The 13,630-nt window shown below is 51.3% G+C and overlaps 1 protein-coding gene across 3 annotated transcripts; it reads right to left on the reverse strand.

Moving 5' to 3' along the window:
- Window positions 1-1,503: 1,503 nt before the first annotated feature.
- Window positions 1,504-13,630, reverse strand: ZSCAN22 (zinc finger and SCAN domain containing 22). 3 transcript variants are annotated; one of them, XR_004023028.2, is made up of 3 exons: window positions 12,546-12,754; window positions 10,803-10,892; window positions 2,522-9,875 (listed from the first exon to the last, which is right to left on the reverse strand). XR_004023028.2 is itself a non-coding variant. In XM_089902014.1 (2 exons), the coding sequence occupies exons 1-2, from the start codon at window positions 13,091-13,093 to the stop codon at window positions 9,667-9,669; spliced, it is 537 nt and encodes a 178-aa protein (XP_089758140.1). In that variant the 5' UTR covers window positions 13,094-13,630; the 3' UTR covers window positions 2,519-9,666. The 3 variants fall into 3 exon arrangements, 1 of the variants encoding a protein (XP_089758140.1); XR_016390808.1 differs by lacking the exon at window positions 10,803-10,892 and having other exon boundaries at window positions 1,504-9,875; XM_089902014.1 differs by lacking the exons at window positions 10,803-10,892; window positions 12,546-12,754 and adding an exon at window positions 12,766-13,630 and having other exon boundaries at window positions 2,519-9,875.

A 13,630-nucleotide genomic window follows, 5' to 3' on the forward strand; every position in this document is an offset into this window, starting at 1 on the left:
CTCTTCGGGCCAGTACACTGAGCAGGCTGATTCCCAGTGAGCTGCCCTGGGATGTCAGGAGCAGCTGAGGTGGAGCCTAGGACCCTGGCAGAGGACAGTGCGGAGAGGCCCCCCTCTCGGGAGGGGAGCCTGCATGGAGGGGTGGTGGGCAGCAGGATAGCTACCCCAGGGCGCAGGCTCGCAGGGCTGTGGCCTTGCTATGAGCCCCAGTCCAGGACCTGACCTTTCAAGGAGCCTCGTGTGGGAACCCCACTTCCTCTCCAGCGTCCTGTGTGACCAGGGGTCTTGCTCCTAAATCCCCCCGCACCCCGTGAGTGTACTGAGGTGCTTTTCTCGTGCTGCTCCCAGCAGAAGCCCTAGGGGGCAGGGGGCTGGGGGAGGGGGAGAGCATCTTAGGCAACAGCAGACACTGCAGGCGGCCCCCGTCCAGACAAGCCCCGCACACTGGCGCCCGCCTTCAGTCGGAGTTCCAACCTCCAGGCCTGCCTGACAGCAATAAGGCCTTTGGTAGGCGGGCCTGTGGCAGGGCCAGATAATTCACTCGAGAGGGAGTGGCCCCTTCTGTGCACCCAGAGTGCGAGGTCCTTTCACAAGAGCTCCACGCTCTTCCAGCAGTGCACCCACAGACATGAGAGGTCCCAATTTTGTAAGCCCCTTGAGCCCTGGGAGAGCCAGCAGTGAGAAGCCCCAGGGAGTGCACAAGGGCCTTCTGCCAGAGGTGGAAGCTGCCCACACGCCGGCACACCCGCGCACCCACACTTTTTCCTCTGCAGCAACCCTGGCCAAGCCTCCGTGTTCCATCAGGGTAGGCATGCAGGCGAGCGGCCCTCCGAGTGCGCTTCAGCCACCGCTCCAACCTCATTGAGCGTGGTAAGCCCCACCAAGAGCTTCAACCAAGCCCTAACACTGCCCCTGGGCAGGAAGACAGACCTCACCGAGCCAGGGCGTTTGATGTGCAAACACCCATAGGATGGAGAAAGGGACACACAGTGGGAGCAGACCGTTGGGGCCGTCACAGCCGGCTGCTGAGTGCCGTACGGGGGCCGCATCGGCTAACAACATCAGATGTGTCTGTATGGTTGTGGCGCGGGGGCCACGAGATAGGTGGGCACAAGATGCGGGTTGACATAGGGGGCGGGGCCTGACCAGCGCTTCCCTCCCAGGAGAGCAAGCAGGCTCAGCGTCACCTTTGGGGCCCCGGGGGCCGCGGAATCTGCCCTGAAGCTTTCAAACCCAGATGCTCGAGCCCCACTCGCAGAGATTCTGATTTCAGCTCTGGCGAGCGACCCGCTCACCGGGGCGTTTCAGAGCCGCCCAGGTGTTTCCCACCCGCGACCCTCCCACGCCTTTCCCTGTCCAGATCTCCCAGAAGTCTGACTTGGGGCAAGGGCTATCAACCACCGTCCTGGCCACTCACCCGCTTTTCCCCGGCCGGGTGGGCTGGACTGCCCCGTCCGGGACGCCATCTCCTTGGCGACGACGCAGGCTCACGCCTCGCTGGCCTCGGTTACCACGACAACCGGAGTCCTGGGGCGGACGGAGAGCAGGGGACCCGTGCCGGCAGCCCTCAGCGAGTAAGTGGCATCCTGCGCGTACCCACGACCCCAACCAGCGAGGCGGGGCCTCGGGGCGCTCGGCGCGGCCGCCACCCCCGCACGCGGGGTCCCCGGCGGAGGCCTGACATGAGCACTTCCGGTCCGCATGCTCCGGGCCTTGGCTGGCCGCCGCAAGTCCGTCCTTCAGGTCCGGGCGGGTCTGTCTTCTGTAGATGTGGCTCCCGCGTCCCGCATCCCGATCGTGGAGGCTGAGGCCCACGAGGGGAGGCACCACCGGGAGGACAGGCATAGAAGGGAGTTTAGCCCGCACTCAGAGGGTTACTCCTTTCGCCCTACTGTGTGTCATGCTCTGCCTTCCCATTGGGTGTACGGTGTAGAATAGGACAGGCGTGCTAGGATTTGCGTCCTCTGGGGCTGTCAGTGGGGGTGAGCTTGGCTTGTGATTCAGGGTGGTGGAGCCGACCCGGCCTCGGCACGGAATCTGTGCCCTCCTCACCTCAAAGCTGCCTCTCTTGATTTCCCTGAAAACCCTCTTACTAGCCTCAGTGGGCCATGTCCAGGTTCTGAGAACGTTCAACCTCACTAACCTCCTTTCCATGGGCTGTTGCCATGCGGTTCTGCAGGACTCAGCCTGGGTCATATTAACCTCTCAGCACCCCACCTCCCTGCCCAAAGGTGGCTGCCTCGTGTCCTATTCCCATACACCAGCAGCCCCGGGGACAGTTAGAAAAGCTGGGCGAGCACTCAGAGTGGAGGTCATGGTTACCCAGGGCAGACGGGAGGTTACTGGTAGAACACCTGAAGCAGCTGCAGTTCAGGGCCAGGGACAGGCTCCTGGCAGCCCTTGCCGAGCTCAGTCACAGATCCCGGGTCCATGGCTGGAAAGTCATCCAGCTACAGGTAAGGGAGTTCGATGGTGCAGGCTAGGAGCAGGGCAGGAGAGGCAGAGAGACGCAGCCATGGTCTGCAGCTTCCCTCTGCTGAGTCCCGTGCTGGGAAGCAGTTGGGCAGAGGGGCCATGGTGGGAGCAGGGTGTCTGGGGACAGTTCTGGAGGTGCCCTGTGCACATGGCTAATGGGTGCCCTCAGCCCCTGCCTCCTGTGAGTTCAGGGTCCCTTCCTGTAAGACGGGGGCTGCTGCTTCCTGGGACCACCCAGTCTTCCTGACCCTCTGTCTAGGCACTGAGCAGTCATCTGACTGCATCACCAGGGATCAGGAGAGCCCCCTGTGCAACCCACCCATCCTGTACAGGGTGCTGGGCCGGTCTCTGAATTGGTTTCCTGTAGCTACTACAAATTACAACCTACTGGGCATCTTAAAACAACAGAACTTTATTCTCTTAGCTCTATAGGCCAGAAGTCTGAAATCAAGGTGTTGGCAGGGCCATGCCCTCGGCAGGCTCTGAGGCAGAGGTCATCCTGTACGTCTGTCGTGGCTTCTGGTGGTTCCATGTGTTCCTTGGCTTGTGGCTGCCTCACTCCAATCCTGGTCTTCTCTGTCTGCCTCCCTCTTATAAAGATTCTGTCATTGGATTTAGGGACCACCCCAGGAATTCAAGATGATCTCATCTCAAGATCCTTTTTTTTTTTTTTTTTCTGGCCGCACCCAGCGGCATGTGGAACTTGCCCAAATAAGGATCAAACCCGCACCCCCTGCAGTGGAAGCACAGAGTCTTTTTTAAAATTTTTATTTATTTAATTTTAAATTTAAATTTTATTTATTTTTTATACAGCAGGTTCTTATCAGTTATCTATTTTATACATATTAGTGTATATATGTCAATCCCAATCTCCCAATTAATCCCGTCACCACCACCACCCCGCCACTTTCCCCCCTTGGTGTCCGTACGTTTGTTCTCTACATCTGTGTCTCTATTTCTGCCCTGCAAACTGGTTCATCTGTACCATTTTTCTAGGTACCACATATATGCGTTAATATACGATATTTGTTTTTCTCTTTCTGACTTACTTCACTCTGTATGACAGTCTCTGGATCCATCCACGTCTCTACAAATGACCCAATTTTGTTCCTTTTTATGGCTGAGTAATATTCCATTGTATATATGGACCACATCTCCTTTATCCATTCATCTGTTGATGGGCATTTAGGTTGCTTCCATGACCTGGCTATTGTAAATAGAGAAGCACAGAGTCTTAACCACTGGACCACCAGGGAAGTCCTCAAGATTCTTAAGTACACCTGCAAATACCCTTTCCCCAAATAAGGTCACATTCACAGGTTCCAGAGATTAGGGTGTGGACATATCTTTTGGGGGTGGCGGTGCCATTCAATCCACTACAGCCTCCTTCAGTGGAACCTGCTCAGTCCTAGGTGACCTCATGTCCACTGATTCCATGGTGATTGGTTGTCCTGGGTTGGCCAGGCTGCCCTGGCGTCTTCTCTCATACTGTGGGTCCTTGGCCTCTGGGTCCCTGGGGGTCCAGGAAGTCATACTCAGGGTGGCCTGAGGCCCTGCTCTGGCTGCCAGCTGTTGTGCAAACCGGGATGTGAGGCCAGCAGTCATGACCCCACGGGGGCAGCTTTCACTGGAAGCCTTGGGGCAGGTCCCAGTGTCCTTCACACAGGTGACCTGGTGTTGTGTCAGAGGGACCTGGAACCCGGCTCTGGGGCTTCCAGGATACACATTGTAGAAGTCTGGTCCCTCTCCTGAGCTTATGCACAGAAACCTGGGTGCCTGCCCTCCTGCTGCTCCGCACTCATGTGGCATCCCCTCCTCTGTGTGAGGGGCTGGAGTTCACCCTGGGGTTATAGTTGTACAAGGAGAAGGGGTGGCAGGGTCCCCACATAAGCACTCGTGGCTGGCGAGCCCCCCCTCCCTTGTGTGTGGGGACCTCAGATCCTAGCCTGGTGGTGTCCCTGGACTGATCCCCATTAGTAGAGGGTCCTGGTGGCAGCGCCAGCAGCTCTGCAGTTGATCCCCCTGCAGGGTCAGCCTGGCTTCTTGGAGGCAGACCAAGGAAATCCGCAAAACCTGCAGCGCCCAGAGGCAGAGACTCAGGGGTACAGGGAAAGCTGGGGTGATGGCGGCGTGGGCCTGCCCTGCACAGCTCTCTGGCTGGCAGACACCTGCCAGAGGGTGAAGCCCACACGTGTGAGAGGCAGATGCTGAACGCTGTGGGTGGTGGTAGGAGCCAGTGGGCCCCCTGGGTGCGGAGACAGGGCTCCAGGGTCAGACAGGCTCGGCATGAGCGCACGTGCTCCACGTCCTGCCCAAGTCTCGCTCTCGCTGAATCACAGCTTGCCATCTGTGAATTGGTGACAGCAGTGCCCTGGAGCTGGGGACACCATAAGGCATCGCCCTGTGCCCAGCATGCTACCCATTATTCCCAGCAAGTATGTCCAGCTTCCCACAAAGCGTTTCCTTCTAGAAACGAGTGGATTAAGAGACACCCAATTGAAGAAAAGTCTGTGCCCTGTGGGAGAATGCTGTCAACCCGGCATTAAGCTTCTGATGTGAAAACAGCTTGGTGTGCAGTTAGCTTGGCCATAGGCAAGAAGTTGATGTTTTATTTTTACCTAACAATTTTGAAGACCTTGTTTTTCTTGCTACAAGAGTATTGTTTAAACACACACACACACACACACACACACACACACACACACTTCCTTTCCATGCAGTATTGTCCCTGTGGCCGGGGCTCAGATGACATCCTGGATGTGGCAGGGTGGTCTGGCCCAGGCGGCCTTGGGCAGACACACTGGCACGCCAGAGGCAGGAACACCTTGTGGCATGAGTGCATTCCATTATTTTGGGGGGGGATACAATTCACATGACATAAATGAACCATTTTAAAGTGTACAATTCAGGTTGGTTTTTGGTATATTTCTTAGTTTATGTATTTTCTGTGTTGTGCAGTCATCATCACTAATTCCAGCACCCCAAAATGAAACTCCATATTCATTAAGCAATTACTCCCCATTCTTCCTCCCCTCAGCCCCTGGCAACCACGAATCTACCCTTTGTCTCTGGATTTGCTTTTTCTGGATTTTTCATACAAATGGAATTATACACTATGTGGTCTTTTGGTGTCTGGCTTCTTTCACTGACCATATTTTCCGAGGTCCAACCGAGTATCAGTACTTCATCCCTTTTTATTGCTGAGTAATATTCCATTGTATGGATAGACCACAATTTGTTTATCCATTCATCAGTTGATGGACATTTGGGTTGTTTCCACCTTTTGGCTGTTATGAAGAATGCTGCAGTGAACATTAGCATACAAGTTTTTGCTTGAACACCTGTCTTCATTTCTCTTGGGTAGATACATAGGAGTGGAGTTGCGGTGTCATGTTTAACCATTTGGGGCAACTTCCAGGCTGTTGTCCACAGTGGCTGGCCGCGTCCTTTTCCATTCCCACCAGCCGTGTGGGAGTGCGTTCTGCACTTGCCTTTTTCTGCCGGCTCTTCCTGTGCATCTGTCCTTGTCAGGGCAGACTCTGCCTGTGGAGAGTGCTGGATGAGTCTGAGCAGTTTACCTGCAGTGGGTGACGCACAACAGGGCTTGCTGCCAGCAGCTCTGCCAGTCCTGGTGTACAAGGACGCTTTTTGGAACCTGGACCTTTCAACTTGTCTACTTTATTTGCACAGCAGGCTCCACAGTCTAGAGAAAGCACCTCCCTTGACCTCCCCCAGGAAGGGCCCCTCAGGAGCCATGGCTACTGAGCCCAGCTCCATCATCCCTGAGCTGGTGTCTGCTGTAGGTTAGATTTGTCCCCACCTGCTGATGATCATGCTGGTGGGCAGGTGGGGCCCACAGCTGCCTGTTCCCCAGTGTGCCCATGTCACCCCCACCCATGTTCTCAGGAAGCTGCACAGTCAGTATCTCAGGTGGACAGGCAGGATTGCATCCAGTCCACTTCCCACCTGGGAAGAATATCCTTGGACTCAAACCCACAAGTGTTTGGGGAAGAGATGTTTCTCTTTCACATCCTCCCATTTTTTCACGTGGTGATGGGTGGTGAGTCTGTCAGGTCGCATGGACAGTTTGGCAGGGGGTGAGATGTGCCAGTGTTCATTGTCACCCAGGTGTCCTCACACTTGCTTGGAGAAGGGGCTCCGAGTACCCATCCTTTGGTCTCGAGATCCAGCTGGCTAACTTGTCAGGTGGAGAAACCAAGGTACAAAGTGGCAGTTGCCACAGTGCGGGGGAAGTGTTGGATTTCCAAGGAATTAGCCCTGATCAATGCCACCGGTGGGGGAAGGAGAACCAGCAAGGGGAGGGGGTGGTGTCGGCTTCACCTGCCCTGGGTCAAAGGCCAGTCCTGCATAGGGCCAGAGGGGATGGAAGCGTTGTGCAATTATCACATGTGTGATGGGTCCTGCAGGGTCCTGTCCTTCTTGTCATCCTTTTTTATTTTTTAATTGAATTTTATTTATTTATTTATTTATTTATTTATTTATTTAATTTTTTTGCGGTACGCGGGCCTCTCACTGTTGTAGCCTCTCCTGTTGCGGAGCACAGGCTCCGGATGCTCAGGCTCAGCGGCCATGGCTCACGGGCCCAGCCGCTCCGCGGCATGTGGGAACTTCCCGGACCAGGGCACAAACCCATGTCCCCTGCATCGTCAGGTGGACTCTCAACCACTGCGCCACCAGGGAAGCCCTATTTTATTTATTTTTTATAACTTAGTTATATAGATAACTAAGTAATTAGTTATCTATTTTATACATATTAGTGTATGTGTGTCAATCCCAATCTCCCAATTCATCCCCCCCACCCCCCCTGCCACTTTCCCCCCTTGGTGTCCATACGTTTGCTCTCTTCATCTGTGTCTCTGTTTCTGCCCTGCAAACCAGTTCATCTGTACCATTTTTCTAGGTTCCACATATATGCGTTAATATACAATATTTGTTTTTCTCTTTCTGACTTACTTCTCTCTGTATGACAGTCTCTAGATCCACCCACGTCTCTACAAATGACCCAATTTTGTTCCTTTTTATGTCTGAGTAATATTCCATTGTATATATATATACCACATCTTCTTTATCCATTCGTCTGTTGATGGACACTTAGGTTCCTTCCATGACCTGGCTATTGTAAATAGTGCTGCAATGAACATTGGGGTGCATGTGTCTTTTTGAATTATGGTTTTCTCTGGGTATATGTCCAGTAGTGGGATTGCTGGCTCATATGGTAATTCTATTTTTAGTTTTTTAAGGAACCTCCATACTATTCTCCATAGTGGCTGTATCAATTTACATTCCCACCAACAGTGCAAGAGGGTTCCCTTTTCTCCATACCCTCTCCAGCATTTGTTGTTTGTAGATTTTCTGATGATGCCCATTCTAACTGGTGTGAGGTGATACCTCATTGTAGTTTTGATCTGCATTTCTCTAATAATTAGTGATGTTGGGCAGCTTTTCATGTGCTTCTTGGCCATCTGTATGTCTTCCTTGGAGAAATGTCTATTTAAGTCTTCTGCCCATTTTTTTGATTGGGTTGTTTGTTTTTTTAATATTGAGCTGCATGAGCTGTTTATATATTTTGGAGATTAATCCTTTGTCCATTGATTCGTTTGCAAATATTTTCTCCCATTCTGAGGGTTGTCTTTTTGTCTTGTGTGTAGTTTCCTTTGCTCTGCAAAAGCTTTTAAGTTTCATTAGGTCCCATTTGTTTATTTTTGTTTTTATTTCCATTACTCTAGGAGGTGGATCAAAAAAGATCTTGCTGTGATTTATGTCAAAGAGTGCTCTTCCTATGTTTTCGTCTAAGAGTTTTATAGTGTCCGGTCTTACATTTAGGTCTCTAATCCATTTTGAGTTTATTTTTGTGTATGGTGTTAGGGAGTGTTCTGATTTCATTCTTTTACATGTACCTATCCAGTTTTCCCAGCACCACTTATTGAAGAGACTATCTTTTCTCCATTGTATATCCTTGGCTCCTTTGTCATAGATTAGTTGATCATTAGTGCGTGGGTTTATCTCTGGGCTTTCTATCCTGTTCCATTGATCTATATTTCTGTTTTTGTGCCAGTAGCATATTGTCTTGATTACTGTAGCTTTGTAGTATAGTCTGAAGTCAGGGAGTCTGATTCCTCCAGCTCCATTTTTTTCCCTCAAGACTGCTTTGGCTATTCAGGGTCTTTTGTGTGTCTCCATACAAATTTTAAGATTTTTTGTTCTAGTTCTGTAAAAAAAAATGCCACTGGTAATTTGATAGGGATTGCATTAAATCTGTAGATTGCTTTGGGTAGTATAGTCATCTTCACAACATTGATTCTTCCAATCCAAGAACATGGTATATCTCTCCATCTGTTAGTGTCATCTTTGATTTCTTTCATCAGTGTCTTACAGTTTTCTGAGTACAGGTCTTTTACCTCCTTAGGTAGGTTTATTCCTAGGTATTTTATTATTTTTGTTGAAATGGTGAATGGGATTGTTTCCTTAATTTCTCTTTCTGATCTTTCATTGTTAGTGTATAGGAATGCAAGAGATTTCTGTGCATTAATTTTGTATGCTGCAGCTTTACCAAATTCATTGATTACCTCTAGTAGTTTTCTGGTGGCATCTTTAGGATTCTCTATGTACAGTATCATGTCATCTGCAAACAGTGACAGTTTTACTTCTTCTTTTCCAATTTGTATTCCTTTTATTTCTTTTTCTTTTCTGATTGCCACGGCTAGGACTTCCAAAACTATGTTGAGTAATAGTGGTGAGAGTGGACATCCTTATCTCGTTCCTGATCTTAGAGGAAATGCTTTCAGTTTTTCACCATTGAGAATGATGTTTACTGTGGGTTTGTCGTATATGGCCTTTATTATGTTGAGGTAGGTCCCCTCTATGCCCACTTTTTGGAGAGCTTTTTTTTTTATATCATAAATGGGTGTTGAATTTTGTCAAAAGCTTTTTCTGCATCTATTGAGATGATCATATGCTACGAGCACCACAGCCTCCTCGCCACTCTCGGGGCACTGAGCCCGCAACCAGGTCTGGATCTCGGGGGGCAGCGCGCCCAGGAACTGCTCCAGCACCAGCAGCTCCAGCATCTGCTCCTTGAAGTGCACCTCGGGCCGCAGCCACTGGCGGCAGAGTTCACGGAGCCAGGCCAGCGCCTCACGTGGGTTGGGATGCCTCCTCATAGCAGAAGTGTCAGAAGCACAGACGGGCAGCCTCAGGGTGCGAGGTGTGGCCAAAGTTAGACTCCTGGACCTGAGAGAAGCTGGCCTCCTCATGCTCGACCTTCACTCGCAGAAAGTCATCCTGTTCCCAGGGCACCGGGCTCACAAGGCTCTTGGGGATGGCCATTGGGCAGCAGACCTCCAGTGAGATATGGAATGGCTGGAGCCTTGGAACTGGGTCTGCAGGAGGATCAGAACTTGGTTATCCTGTGAACTTGGTGCCCTGCCTTGTGGCTGCTGAGTAGGGCAGATGTGGGCTTGGGGCCTGTGAGATGTGACTCAGTCTCACAGAGTCACAGATGATCAAAATAATTAGGGCAGCGCCCATTTGGTGCTGAGCACCTTTCTAAATGCTTGCATATAGTAACTCGTTTAAAACTCACAATAAACTCAGGAGGTGGGAGCTTTCTCTCATTATATGGCATAAAGACAGACAGGAGAAAAAGATTTGCCCAAAGTTTCCCAGATACTGAAAGGAAGGGCGGTTGCTGAGCTACAAACCCCAGTAGCCTGACCCCATGGCCAGTCTGCTTCAGGCCTATGCTCCTCCCACACAGAGTGGGTCTGTCTTCTATCTCACACACACACCCCACTCCCCTGGGAGCCACAGGGGCATTCCCTTACTTTATTTGCTAATTATTTTGTAGTTTCTGAGATGAATATTTAGACAACTGACATTCAGCCTTTCTTCTTTTCTAATACATGTATTTCAGGCTATAAATTTCCCTATAAACACAGCTTTAGCTGTACACCCACAAGTTTGGTTTTGCATCTTCATTATCATTTAGTTAAAAATATATTCTAATTTCTCTTTTGGTTTCTTCCTGAACCATGGGTTACTTAGAACTCTGCTGCTTCATTTCCAAACAATTCAGAGTTTTCTGATAGTCTTTTTATTACTGATTTCCAGATTAACTCTGTTGTGCTCAGAAAATGTGCTTTGGTCAATTTTAATCCTTTGATATTTGCTGGTTTGAGACTTGGTTTGTGACCCAGTGTGTGGTTTTGTGGTCAGTGTTCCACACACACTCAAAAATAATGCAAAGCCATCTTAGGTAAGTGACAAAAGAGAAAACAGATAAACTAGACTTCATCAAAATTAAAAACCTTTGTGATTTGCAGGACACCGTCAAGAAGGTGAAAAGAGGAATTCCCTGGCAGTCCAGTGGTTAGGAGTTGGAGCTAAGATCGTGCAAGCTGTGTGACAAGGCAAAAAAAAAAAAAAAAAAAGAAAAAGTGAAAAGGCAGCCCACAGAATGGGAGAAAATATTTGCAAATCATAAATCCGATAAGGGACCTGTATCTAGAACAACTCCATAATAAAAAGACAAATAATCCCAAATTAAAGAATGGGCAAAGGATTTGACTAGATATTTCTCCAAAGAAGATATACAAATCGTCAACAAGCACATGAAAAGATGATCGACATCATCAGCTACCAGAGAATTACAAATCAAAAGCACAATGAGATATCACTTTACACCGGCTAGGATCTAATACGCAAAATAACAGATAACAACTGTTGGCACTGAAGCCATGACCTTGAGCACAGGGAGAAGTGAGCACGAATAAAACAAGACCTCAATCCTGAAAACTTTCAGTGGCAGCTGGTGATTTCTGGCAAAGCTGTGCTCTAGCCCCTAACTCCACTGTAAAGCTTACTTGGGCCTCTTGCAACCTTGCCTTTGCCATTATCCCAATTCCTGAATTCCTTTGTCCCTGTTACTCTCTTGTCCTAAAATCCCCCTCTGCACCTGAGCAATTTCTCCTAGTTCTCCAGGCCCCACTTTAGCTGTCATCTTCTCCAAGAACCGTCCCAGCACCTGAAAGCAGGCTAAGTATCCTTCTGAGTGCCCCGGGTCATTCTCCCCCAGCTCTGTGTTCTAACCTTGTTTCCCCAGAGAGACTGGGCATGCTGGAGCCGCAGTGCCTATAGCAAGTGCACAGTGAACAGGTGCTGAGAAAACGGAGAGACCAGGAAAGGCGGAGTTTGAGGCAGGGAATCATTGTTCAGAGGAGTGGGTACAGGGGTGGCAGGATTGACAATAAATACAGCGACCGTTTCCAAGCTCCCTTTTGTACCCCTGAAACTGCTGTCTTGGAAAATCCCTGAGGACAGTCTCTGAGACACAGGGACGTGAACCATGATCAGCTCACCCCCAACGTGCTGACCTCACATCAGGTCGAGGTCCCCTGTCCACAGCTGCTCAACCAACTTAGGAGAGCAGTTCTTTCATTTCTTGCTCCTTCCTGTACCCGACCTGACAACAGGCCTGGCACACAGCAGACATGCAGTAGATGCCCAGTCTGATGACTCCACAGTCCCTGCCAGGCTTAAGGCCACAGAAGGTGCAAGTGGACATCAACCCAGCTGGGTGACTGCAGGTCACATAATTTCAGCTGCATACAAATTCTCTGTCACATACTTGGTAAACTCCCTGCAAATCATCCAAATATAGTCCCCCTGACAAATCCCAGTCAGTCACATAGTTCCATGCATACACCCTACCTCAGGCATAGTCAGTCATATCCCAAAATATACCCCTGCACCCAAATAAACACAGTCCAATAAACACAGGAGCTCACAGCATCGCCAGTCATTCATAACCATCAGTCACTGTCTCAGCCAGTCACATACACAGACTCTCGGTTACGCCTGAAATCACAGTCACAGACACACCCTCTCACGCACAACACACAACCCTCCGACAAAATCTCAAACAACTTCTTTGTCAGTCGCACACTTGATCAGGTCAGTCAGACATCCTATCAGCCGACCACACGCTCCCAGCTTGTCAGTCAGAAACACAGCAATACGAGTCAGACACAAAAACACAACCAGACACTCACACAACTGGTCAGTCAGCCGGTCCCGCACTGGAACAGAGTTCCACACTCGGTCTGTCCGTCTGTCGGTCCACGCGCGGCTCGGGGTCAGCCCCTCGCTCTCCATCTGCGCGTGTCTGTCCCACACATCTCGCTTAGACCACCGCAGGCGTTCGCCGCTTCGGGGTTTCCCGTAGTTTCTCTCCGGCAATCCGCGGGGGGGCCCCACCCAGACCCACCTCACCCGCTGGTGCGCGGCTGGTGCGCGGTCGGACGCTTCCGGGAGGCGACGCGGCGGCGCTGGAGTGATGAGTCCGTGCGCCAACTGGGAACCACAGCTTCCAGAACGCGCCGCGTCTCAGGCGCCCCGGCTCGTGCGACTGCCCGCCCACCTGGACTACAATTCCCAGAAGGCGCCGCGTCGCCCGCCCCCAGGAGCCCGGGGGCACGCCGGGAGTTGTAGTCCGGCCAGGTACGTGGGCCGTGGGGACAGCGGCCGTGACTTTGTTGGGCAGTGGTGGCGGTGTGTGGATGATCCAGCTGGAGGGTGTGCGGGAGGCGGAACCGTGCATGGTGCGTGGGGGGTGAGAGGTGTGAGGGGTGTGTGAGGAGGTGAGAGGTGTGTGAGGAGGTGAGAGGTGTGAGGAGGTGAGAGGTGTGAGTTGAGAGGTGTGAGGGGTGTGTGAGGAGGTGAGGGGGTGTGAGGAGGTGAGAGGTGTGAGGAGGTGAGAGGTGTGAGGAGGTGAGAGGTGTGAGGTGAGAGGTGTGAGGTGAGAGGTGTGAGGGGTGTGTGAGGAGGTGAGAGGTGTGTGAGGGGGTGAGAGGTGTGTGAGGAGGTGAGAGGTGTGAGAGCTGTGTGAGGAGGTTTGAGGTGTGAGAGGTGTGAGGGGTGTGTGAGGAGGTGAGGGGTGTGAGGGGTGTGTGAGGAGGTGAGAGGTGTGTGAGGGGGTGAGAGGTGTGTGAGGAGGTGAGAGGTGTGAGAGGTGTGTGAGGAGGTTTGAGGTGTGAGAGGTGTGAGGGGTGTGTGAGGAGGTGAGGGGTGTGAGGGGTGTGTGAGGAGGTGAGAGGTGTGAGGGGTGTGTGAGGAGGTGAGGGGTGTGTGAGGAGGT

Source organism: Delphinapterus leucas, chromosome 20, assembly GCF_059928025.1.
Source record: "Delphinapterus leucas isolate spDelLeu-1000000601 "Yukka" chromosome 20, BTC_Dleu_Yukka2, whole genome shotgun sequence".
Taxonomy (NCBI): Eukaryota; Metazoa; Chordata; class Mammalia; order Artiodactyla; family Monodontidae; genus Delphinapterus; species Delphinapterus leucas.